The sequence below is a fragment of the Ylistrum balloti genome, unplaced genomic scaffold (assembly GCF_031769215.1).
Source record: "Ylistrum balloti isolate Yb309-2 unplaced genomic scaffold, AGI_CSIRO_Ybal_v1 Utg370584, whole genome shotgun sequence".
Lineage (NCBI taxonomy): Eukaryota > Metazoa > Mollusca > Bivalvia > Pectinida > Pectinidae > Ylistrum > Ylistrum balloti.
Window position 1 is genome coordinate 641,277 of NW_026782363.1, and position 12,464 is coordinate 653,740.

The 12,464-nt window shown below is 34.3% G+C and overlaps 1 protein-coding gene across 1 annotated transcript in view; it reads left to right on the forward strand.

Annotated features, from left to right (window-relative positions):
- Nucleotides 1–7,362: 7,362 nt before the first annotated feature.
- LOC132556694 (atypical kinase COQ8B, mitochondrial-like) overlaps nt 7,363–12,464 on the forward strand; it is a 49,284-nt gene continuing 44,182 nt past the window's right edge. Inside the window, exons 1-2 of the mRNA XM_060221129.1 lie at nt 7,363–7,439; nt 10,695–10,890. Of these exons, the coding sequence (XP_060077112.1) occupies nt 10,711–10,890 (180 nt within the window). The 5' untranslated portion in view covers nt 7,363–7,439; nt 10,695–10,710. The remainder of the gene's footprint in view (nt 7,440–10,694; nt 10,891–12,464) is intronic.

Here is a 12,464-nt window from a genome sequence, read left to right on the forward strand (position 1 = left end):
GTACTGTTTGTGGGGATCTGATATCACATGCGGAGGCTATCTAAATCAGTCTGTATTTTCATAATTGGACGCCGAATCTAGTGTCTATAAATATTATATTTTCGTTATCCAATTAGTCTCTAGAAATCATGTCGAACACAAACCAGGGGCGTATAGCGCAGAGTGATATAAATATCATACGTCCCCACACAAACCAACAACTGATTAAAAAATCAATCAACTTTACGAAAGCGTACTGTCCACTAACCAGAATACTAAAACCACTCCATGGCATTATATAACAGAACGATCTAAATGAAACACAAGTGCATAGTCACCAAGATGTCAGTGTCAATATCAATTTTCTAATGCATCTCTAATGAATCCGCTGAAGAAACAACTGAGTCCATCTAGGACCATTTTCAATAATCGAATCAAAAAGGAAACCGATAATTTTTTGTTCAGCAAGTAACAATAAGGAGAAACACAACAATCAAGAATTAAAATGAAAGAGGAAGGAGGCATCAACAGAAAAGAAAGAGAAATCAACAAGTACTTATCACGTGGATCATAGTGATCGCGCTTATATTAATGAATAAGTCGCACCTATCGCGTGGATCATCGTGGTCGCGCTTATATTAATGAACAAGTCGTACCTATCGCGTGGATCATCGTGATCGCGCTTATATTAAGCAACAAGTCGTACCTATCGCGTGGATCATCGTGATCGCGCTTATATTAATGAACAAGTCGTACCTATCGCGTGGATCATCGTGATCGCGCTTATATTAATGAACAAGTCGTACCTATCGCGTGGATCATCGTGGTCGCGCTTATATTAAGCAACAATTAGTTTCGGTTTCTAAGACACCAAGATGGCGATAACCTTTATGTATTATACAACGACCAGATTCTTATCAACACGGGTAGTAGTACATTTGGTCAGGTGGAGGTATTTAGATGATATTTTCTTTGATATGGACACAAAGAAGAGAGGAACTGACTTCTTTTAGTGAAGCCATGAACTCTTATCATCCAACAATTAAATTCACCATAGATATCAGCGATACTAAGATTAATTTCATGATATCACTATTTGACGGACCGGACTAGAGCTTGGACAACAAGTTGTACAACAAGCCCACGAATGCGTTCCTATATATGCATTACCGGAACAGCAATCCCAACCATTCGAAGACCAGCATCCTATGATTCGCATTTTTTTTACCGAAATAAAACTATATATTTTCATTTACTAGTTACCGTTATGAAATCTACACAAGGTCATGGAAGGTCACACACGTGAATTCAATTACAACGTCAGAAGTAATCTTGCCCACATTTTATGTACTCCAAGAGATTTTTTTTAATTGCAATGTCCTGGTGAAGTTCTGGGCGAAACTGGTCGACGATATGAATAAAACAAGAACCAACTTACTCTGAACATGTTGCTATTGATATCCTACGTAGTTTGTCCCTATTTCTCAAGCGAAGAGGATCAGGTTCACTTCGAACCTCGCTCAGATATCAGCGTTGGCTCTATCGATAAGCTTTCGTGCATGTTGCTTTTTCACGTACGTATACCTTGGGTGAAGGATAAGCTGTAAGTACATGCAGTTACACCAGCGAGTAGAAGCAATTCCGAGGCAAATGACGAAAACATAGTGTCTCTTTTTCAAACAATGAAATATCAGTAATGAGATGACTCTTGTTTCAAGATGTCTTCTTTGATGTTCACTGTTATTGCTTTTTTCGTCTTATCCAAGACTTTGATATGGCAACAGAAAGGTATTTCCTATAACTTGTCAAGGAAAATTAGATAAAGCCTGCTAACCATTATTTATGTTCTGAAGAAAATTATGCAGGCTCCTGTGGACTTCATGGGTTCTTTGGCAGCAGCTTAAGCTAACAATGCTCCCTTTTGCACATGTTGTGTGCTTTAATGAGATACTAATGCAGAAATTCGAAAACTTTAAATTAAAACAATTTTCTGAATAACCGGAAGGCACTGGAATCGTATATTAGGCCTGTAGCATTCTGGGAAGAAGGGCTACTCAATTTTTTAAAAAGAAATGACATTGAATTTCTTTCAAGGTTGCAGGGTTCAAATGTGTTAAAATCTACAAAACAACTTCTTCGCAATAAACAAAAAGTCATGGCTGTTGATATTGGTTCTTTAATATAATTATAAGAAGGGTTATCGAATTTATTCAAATGATTGACATTGACCTACTTTCAGGTTTGTGGGTCAAATGTGTTGAGATCTTAGAATTTCTTCTGTCAATAAGCAATAGGTCGGGTATTTGTGTTGTTGCAAGTATACAGAACAGGATTTCAAGTTTGCAAAATGTTTTATGAACCGACAATGTCTTCTTTGCAAGCTGTAGCGTAGTTTAGCAATTTGACCTGCCTAAGGTCACAGAGGTCAATATATTTCTAGACAATAATAAATTAGTTGTCGGTGTAACCTGATTATCGATGGTGAATTATGCTCAGTCTTTGGTATACTCTCTGAAGATGTATGATTTGAATTAATATGATTTTGATGGCTTTGAATAACAGTGATATATGAATTGTATATGTTAACATATCAATGGATAAAGGTGAATGATGTAGACTTTCTGAGCCTCTAGCAAGAACAAGTTTACCAATAGGCTATTTTTTTTATCAATGTTTTTATTCTAATATCACTCTTCAAAGGCATTTTTAACCCACCATCTGATATTCAAATCGCTCTGCGTCCGTGGTTCGTCGTAAGTCCGTCCGTAACCATTTTTTGTAATCGCTATTTCTTGAGATGTACAAGACGGATCTTTCTCAAATTGATTATGTAGGTTCCCTTGGTCCCTAGTTGTGTCCATGTAATTTTGGGACTGATCAGAAAAAATGGCCGAAAGTCTGCCATCTTGGATTTTGACTATGAAATATTGTTATCGCTATTTCTTGAGAAGTACTGGATGGATCTTTCTTAAATTTCATATGTAGGTTCCCCTTGGTCCCTAGTTGTGCACATATAATTATAGGACTGATCCTAAAAGCAAAATGGCCGAAAGGTGGATATCTTGGATTTTGACTTTGAAAGATTTGTTTATCGCTATTTCTCGAGAGCTACAGCATAGATCTTTCTCGAATTTCATGTGTATGCTTTTCTTGATCCGCAGTTGTGCCTGTTTGAGTTTGGTACTGATCACAAAAAAACTAAATGGTCCACAAGCGGCCATCTTTTGACTTTGCGAGATTGTTATCGCTATTTCTAGAGAACCACTTTATAGATCTTTCTCAAATTTCATGTAAAGGTTCCTTTAGGTCCCTACTTTTGCCTGTTTGAGTTTGGGACTGACCAGAAAATTAAAATGGCTGACAGGCAGCCATCTTAGATTTTGCCTCATGAAAAGTGTTATTGCTATTTCTTAAGAAGTACTGAATGGATATATCTCAAATTTCATATGTATGTTCCCTTTGGTCTCTCCTTATACTCGTTTGATTGTAGGACTGATCAGAAGAAACAAAACGACTTCCAGGCGGCCATTTTTGGCTTTGTCAGGTAAAGGAATGTTCATTAAAAGCAAAACAGAGAAGAGAAGAGAAAAGAAGGGAAGAAATCCAATTTTCAAAGAGCATACAAAGATCAAACAATGGTGGGCGCCAAGATCCTTCTGGTTTTAAACTGTCAAAGATATTTTGATCAAAAACTTCTGAATTCAACTGTTTCACGGGTGACAACAGTGCACTAAATTTAGATCAGGGTGACCATAACCTAAAGGTTAAAGAAGTGCAGATACATATTGTGTTTCCAGAAATGTTTTAGTTACCTTAATTTTGTAAATGTCAAAGCTTAAGACTTCTTTAGTACTGGGGTACATCTCTACAATACTTTCTTAAATCCCTCTGTATATTCATGCATGTGCATGCATCACTTTTACTGTATATCTAATTGAATTGCTATATCTCTGTATACCAATCTTGTAAAAGTGTTGTAATAACATTTATGAATAATTAAAAAAATATATGAAAACATGGTAGCTGGATCACCCAAAGACTGTGTTGTATTAGAAGTTAGGTCACTGTATTTTCAAGGTCAAATTTTAAAGGTCAGATAAGAACAAATGTTTTAGCTGGACAATTAGTGAAGTGAATGGATGCTTGGTCACAGTGACCTTCACCTCAAAGACAATAATCCACTATTTTTGTTACTATATTTTCCAGCCTTAATTAAGCTACATTGTATCAACCCTTTTAAGCATCAGGCTGAAACTTACATATAAACATGTACAGAGTACATAACCAACAAGCTTTGATCATTTAACCAGAGAATAAGATTACAAGTCACATACAAAGCCTATACATGTATATTTATCATCTTACTGGTTAATATTGTGTAATAAACAGGACTTCTATTCTTCGCAAAGAAAGTGAGATATGTTCTGTTCACAAACAATTTACAAACCTACCCACCGGAGAAAAGGAATTTAACTATTTGAATTCTATACCAATGCAAACAATATGTCATTTTGTACGGAATTGAAAATGGATTATGCAAGAAGTAGATGTATAGACTCAGTACATCGAACACTGCTCTGTTTTGAGGTGTATAGTAATAATATATTGAGCGAGAGACTTGAAATTTTGAGGGAGGATTTGATTAGAATAGCAACAGAATTGCTAACCTTTCCTTAATACCCACAGTGTATTATAAAGTGCCAGTTGTCAGTAGTTAGTAGGTCAGTTTGGATGTTGGAGGTAGAATCAGTTTAAATCAAAATTGAAATATAGAAGATTGTATAACATAGAAATGGACAATTAAAGTGTTTGAAAAAGGCTTGCCTCATAATGCGACAGGTCTTTGAATGTAAATGTCAGATATTGTATACAGCCAATTGCTAAGATAGGATGGGAAGGTCAAAGTACATCTCCATGCAACACCTGTATGATATTGTGTAATATTTAGTAAAGCACTAGTATAGAATTAGTTCCATGCTATACATGTTAGTTTATATACATGTAGCATTAGTATTTACTGTAGCATTAATGGCATATGGGAATAAAGCATAGTACTAGTAAAATAGCATTGACAAAATTTACATTGTCTGGCCAGCCCTTAGAATACCAAGCAATATTTTGAAGAAATATTTTCCAATCAGAATTAATATTGGTATTTTGCTCAGCCACATCAAATGTTAGTATGTACAAACTTATTAACCAGGAATAATGGTAGTAAAACAGTCTTATTTCTTGTGAATCTGAGATGCATATATACCAAACTAGAAGATCACAGCATGTATCATTAGTTGAATGGCTCAATTATCTAAGCACATTCCAGGAGTATTATTTAAGAAAGTTCATGGTAAACATGGAGTATATATTACATTATGTATGACAGTTTAAAAAAGTTATTCCACTAAAGTAAAGCAGTAAAGATCATTGTGATTTGACCTCAGAATGGTCTAATCAAAACAAGATATGATTGGTTTATAATTGGATCAATATTCCTGGGTTTAGAGTTAATTATTCAACATTAACTGGAAATTCATCACTCGTACATGTACATGATAATAGTTTCCTGGGGATTACTTAATTGACATAACCTTTTAATTATAAATATCATAAAAAACATTACTCCATAGGATCAGTTCCCAGAATTCAAAGACACTAGCAGAATCAAGTAGATTCCATAAATTAATGAAATTAACTTGTTAACTTATCAACATGTGACATAATTGACACTACATGTATGTGTAACAGAGGTCATTTTCATCTCAATGCCTGCACTAGGAATCGAACCCAGGACCCCTGGCTTACTAGTCTGACGCACAACCAATCAAGCTAAAGAGACGTTCTCTCTAGCTGAGTGGTATATTGCGGCTAGTATTTTACCAGGGTTACATATGTATGTTGTATATGGACTTATTTGACCTTTGTATAGCAACACCATATGCACATGGCAATACACAGACAGTATATTTGAAACCTGATTGTATTACCTTTTATAAGTACATGAACTTATTTCACACATGATTTTACCTGCATGGATTGAAATTATAGATATTTGAAATAATGAATTAACTTTCCAATAAGATATACATATTGTTGATTGTTTTTTATTTTTGATTTCGGTGTGAACTGCGATGAAGCTTAGGATTTATATTAGTCACATAGTCCCTCGGGACACGCTACAATACCCAAATTATTAAGAAGATAATTGTGGGCTGTGAACACCCTGAATCCTGGGTGAGTTAAAACAAAAACACTGATTACACTGTCCCAGAACTGTATTCAAGTACATCAACATGAAATAATCCAGTACAATTCCAGAGTACATGTAGCCACATCTCAAACTCCGTATTGGGTCTCACTCTTTTGTGGATCTGTCCTTCAGTCTCTCTCTTTTATACTTTTTTATCACTTGGTCAAAATGTATCCAGGCGAAACATTACCCAGATGGTATATCAACACACTCCTTTTGATATGGAACAAAAACAGGTGACTATCATACTTGTTTGTGCACACTCTCACACTCAAAGAACTGGTACCAAATCCCAGCTACAACGGGAGTCCAGCTTAGGAGACAAGTCTACTAGCCTGGCTACCATTAACAGACTTCATATTAGTGTATAGACATATGAGCAATTAGCCAACAAATCTAAGTTTGCTGCACTATATATATGGAAAATATAATACTATATTTAATTTTTGCAATAAATTCACAATTCAAATCTGTTTTCTGCATCCCTTAAGAGTAATTCAGTTGCAGCTTTATTTGAAATTACAAATTTACAATTTTTTTGCATTTCTTAACTTTTTGTAGAATTCCAAGGCCCATTGTCATTATGCTATTCGTTAGCATTGCCAGACAGTTTCTCTTGAGTCTAATTTAAACAACCTGTTAGTTCACCGCAAATTTATTGAAATAATTAAGTGTTCAAATCATCAAAATTAAATAAAAGTGTTCCACAGCAGACCAGAAGCACCAATATGTTTAGAGCCATGTTACCTACCATTAGGGTCTATTTGACGGACTTGTGTAAGTCTACCGATTTCCATTTATTATAAATATTTTCGATTTTTTCGTATTTGATTATTAACTATATCGATGCACATATGATTTTCACTTCCATCTGACATACAGCGCAAATTAATAGGTTGGTAATAATACCAAATCGAAGTGATTCTTTATGTCTGTGTAACCCTAGCTAAAATGAAAGTAGACCTAATAATATGAAAATACGCAAATTTGTCTCAAACCCATATGAGACTTCCGGTTTTCTTTACGTTCACAAACACTGGGGGATCCAATCGTAATCATTGTAGCCCTATAGTCGCCTTGTATTAGGAGGAGTTTATCAAGGTCGTTTGTAAAAACATTCTTACCTAACCAGCACATGGCGAGAAACGTGTTATCGAAGCGATTTTGCATTTGAAAGAGACTATATCATTGTACGCAACAGAAAAAAATAATAACGGTAAGTTGTAATTAATATTACTGGCGCATTAGCTTTGGAATAATTTAAGATAACTTAAAAACTTAGGAATATTTTTTTTTCGCTAGCTACGCTATGTCAACAAATTGCCACCAAACAAATACATAAATGAAATGAAACGTGTTCATAATCTATGATTTATTTAAAAACTGATCAGTGAAACACCAGTATTTTTCTAAAAGAAAATATATATCCACAGATCCGACCTCAATTTTGCTCACATGAAATGATCGACATGTTTATCGGACATGTTGCTGCAATTCCGTTTCTGATGACATCACTAAATCACAGAGATACTAAAGATAACTTACCAATGACAGAGAAGTACAAATGTATTACCTAAAATCACCATTTGAACGGGAATGACATTCAGATGACAAGGGGAAAAATAAGATAATGATGTGTGCACCTTTTGTAAAAGGTTAAATCAATTTTTTTTATTTGAGCCATATTTCTTTGCCAACTTCTTTTTAATAACACAAACTATTTAAATGAAGTTGATTTTTCATTGGTCACTTAACAATTCACTAGTTAATTCAAATTGGAATGAGTCATCAAAAGTGATAACTTAAAAAATCACTACTTTTTCAATATAAAATATCCTTGTTTGGACTTTTGTAACCAAAAAAATTGGAGGATGGCATGGCCTATTATTCCTGATTAATTTTCATTCACAGGACGGACAATTACAAGACACTGGCATTCGAGGATGGATTGATTGGTTATTTTATTATATAAGGGATGATGTTTGGCATGTAAAAATGTGAATTAAGAAAAATTATTGCTGAAAAATATAAATTCGCAAAAAAATGATGGTGGATGTTTTTAACACATATTTTCATTCTTTCTGGAAGCCTAACATGTTATAGCAACCAATATTATCCAGATGTGAGGTCAAGCAGGTGAATTGTTCAAGTAATATGGTTGGACAAATTGTTCTGAAATACATAATGGTCTGGAACCAATGTCTCAACGATACAGACTGGTTTGAACATATCTTCAGACTTTCTGTTCATGAAAATATACATTGGTTCCAGTCTGTATTTCGGAACAGCCATTTTGTCCAGCTGTATTACATGAACTATTGATAATAATTCTTGATTTTCAAAGGGTAACATGTTTAGTACAAGCATACTAATCTTCCACACGACCCTCCCAAATGATAAATCATAAACAAATTCTAACATTCAATCAGGTACAGATATACATAACATTGGAAATTTACTATCTAACATACATATACAACACATACAAGAATCTTATAAGGCACTGTAATGTTAGAGATGGCAATAACAAACATTCATTGTGCATACATTGAAATTCACTTGAATTTCAGTAAATCATTTACTCAAATACATATACACACACCTTCTCTATCCCACTGTTAGGACTGTACTGTCTATTCCATTGTTATACACATGTAATATAAGATAAAGTATTACCCTTTAATCAAGTATATCAAAGTCAACAACAATACATATTATAGAAAAATAAATAAAAGAATATAATTAACCAAGAACTTGATTCAGTTATAACACTAATTAAGAATACATAAAATTTTGAAACTAAATAAATTTACTTATACATAAGTTAGATACGTGTTTATTTGTTACATGACCTGTTTAACAAATATTAACAGACAACATCCTGGTAAATTTAGTATGAATAATGATTACAAGGAGCATTGTATATTTGAAGTAAAAGATATATTTCTGATTCTTTCTTTAACAACAAACAATTGACCTTTGTGACCTCACACCTGATAGTTTTGGGTTGCTGTAACATGTCAGGCTTCCAGAAAGAATTAAAAATAGTGATTTAAACCAAGGATACCAGTATACCAGTACGAGATGTCGGTACCAAGTTTTTACGAGTACCTGTCCATCATGTGTTTGTGACTGAAACAGTTTGTCTAGAACTGTCATTTGTAATTGTTTACAGGATGATTTTAAGTTTGAAATGAAAATAACATTCTCATGGGTTTAATTAATCATGCCTTTTAATAGGAATCACAATAATATCTTCTGAACTTTTGTGGTTACTTCAGAAGTCATTATGGAAGTGTACAATAGCCTGTTGCATCCTGGGATCAATAGGTCATTGGGTAAAATTCTAGAAAGACTGCCATGCTTGTTTACGATAAGAACAGCTTCATGTAATTTACAAGAAATAATATGGGACCATAAGAATTTTGTCAGCAAGGGCCTATGTTAATAGTTAAAATTACAGACACTGATTGAGATATTGTTAAGTAAACTATACGTAACGTCAGGCCCTATTTCTGTGCATAGAAATCTTTAAAGGCTCCCAAGCCAAAGGAGTTCGATAATTGCTATTTTACATTCAAAATAAAGGATTATCTGTGTATAATTCATTTGCAAACTGATGTTAAATGTTTCACTGATGATCTTGATAAATTGACTTCCCTTGTCTGTTATATCAACAAACTTTGGTCAACATAATTGTTATCACATCATAAGAAAGGTGTGGTTTATATTCCATTGTGTATTGTATGTGGATAAGATCGAAAAAATTGCTAAAAACCAGCCCTGCGGCTAATACTCAGGTGCAGTTAATTGGCTGGAAAATATGATAATACCTATTTTCCTTGTTACTTTCAGTTGTGTTGTTTTTAAAGTTTCCATTTACTAAACTACAAATGCTAACTTCAGATTGGAGTTTTTCTTGGAATTTTTCTTTTAATTCATAAAAATCTTATTTTCCTGCTTTTTATGGAAAACTGTAAGTTTGGTATCCTTTCTGGGATAACTCTTTCTTATCTCCTCTCAGGGGCTGCAATAGTTCAGTTGGTGGAACATTTGTCTGCACAACCTCTTGTGAAGAACAAAGGTGTGTGTGGTTTGATGTTTTCAATGCATGGTGGTTGATTTCTCAGGAAGCTTAAAAATGGACCAGTCTAAATCTGAGCTGTAGTAGGAGTGTCCTTTGGCAAGACACTTCATTCCAATTGTTCTGGATTGCGTGTGGTATGACTCCCATATGTTTTCATTGAAGTAACTGTCATCTCTAACAAGGAGATTTCATATCAGAATGATCCTGGCTGTTCACAGGGCGATTAAGCATAACCCAGCAAACAAATCTACCAATCTTTTCTCATCTACCAAACGATTGTAATAGCAGATGTAAAACTTGTTAAATAGACACCGGCAGTATGATAAGTAAAACTTCCTTTTTCAATGGCCCAGAAATGTTATGACATAGTTTGATCAATTACAGGTGAAGACCAGTCATCATGTCGCGAGACTTTGTTGGGTTCTTGCGAGGGATGGAAAAGATAGGCCAGGCAATGACTGCCACTCAGCAGTCAAAGTGGCAGCAGGCGTGGAAAAATTCCTCTGTTAGATCTGCAGCTGGTCAAGTGGTTAGTAAAATTGAGGACCAAGTCAGTGAGACCAGGTCTGATGAGTTTCAGGTAAGTAATCTATTCATCAATGTATAGCTATAACAACAAGTTTACAGAGATAGGTCATCTTTTCTGTCTCAGTCCTACAATATTTCTGATTTATGACCTCAATATTTGATGGGCTTTTGGGAATATTGCACCACTCTCACACTTTCTGTCTGTTGTGTCCAATAACATTCTGTTGTGAATCAACACTTCCTTCTGAGGGTTTTTGATCAAATTTTACACATATTACATTATTTTTTATATATTTCATATATTCTATATTCTTTGTTTAACATTTCCATGAAATCTTGTATCACTTCATACTACACACAGGAATAGAACCACTAGGAACTGAAGTTTTAGCTTACTGCCAGATCTGTTTCAACTGTCTTTCTTAAATTTCATGTGTAGGTAGATCTTTAGTTGTTCAATGTTCATATTTGCATTGGATTTTGATAGGAAAAGTTTATTATTGCTTCTTCATCAGAAGTACTGATCAGATCATCTTTCACTTTAATGGAAGGTAACCCTCAGTTCCTAGTTGTGCATTGATTTATATGGCTGATTGAATAAAACAAAATGACAGAGTGGCAGCTATCTTAGTTTTTGACAGTATATTTATCTTACCATCATCAGATGGTTAGCTGCAAATTGTCCTTTATCCATTGTTCAATTTTAGTTACTATTTCTGGAGAGAAGTTTCGAATGGATCATTCTCATACTTCAACATTTCATATTTGGGTTTTCCTTCGTCCATCTTGGATTTTGACAGCTATTTGTTACATTTTGTTCTTTGGAAATGATCAAATGTGTCAATATCAAATTCTTAAATCATATGTAGATTCCTCTAGGTCCCTTGTTGTAAATTGCCCTTTCCAGACTGATCAGAAAATAAAATGGCTGACCGGCAGCCATGTTGGATTTTGGCAGTTATAGATTGTTTTTTTTGCGATGTACTAGATGGCTTACTCTTATATTTCGTGCTTAAGTTTACCTCGGTCCCTTGTTGTAAATTGTTTAGTTAAGGGCTGATTGGAAAAGCCAAAGATTGACAGAGTGCCATCTTGATTTTGGGTAGTTTTGCTGCACTCCTGTTGGGCAATGTTCAGTTTGGGGATACTTTAGAAACAAAATGGCTTTGTGACCATCTTGGATTTTCATATTTCTAGTGTTATTACTATTTCTTGAGAAGTCCTGGATGGATCATCCTCAAATTTCATTCGGTGGTTAAGCTTTGTCCCTCGTTTTTTTGGGACTGATAACAGAAGAAGAAGATAATGGCCACTGGATGGCCAGTTTGGATTTTGCCAGTTATATTTTATTTACTGTTATTTTTTGGTGAAGTTTTGGTTTGTAATTAGCATTCACATGACAACACAACACTGGTATATTGATTTAATCTATTTATTTATTCTATATCTGTTGTTCACTTTGACATATATTTAATAAAATGCTATTTTTTCATTAAGTCCTTGAAGGATTTTCGTAACATTCATTTAAAGGTTCCCATTTTTCCTCAGCTCTGCATGCTCAGTTTTTTATTTGTTCTGAGAAAATAATCCTATAAGTGAATTTTGCAGATTGGAAATGTTTTTAGG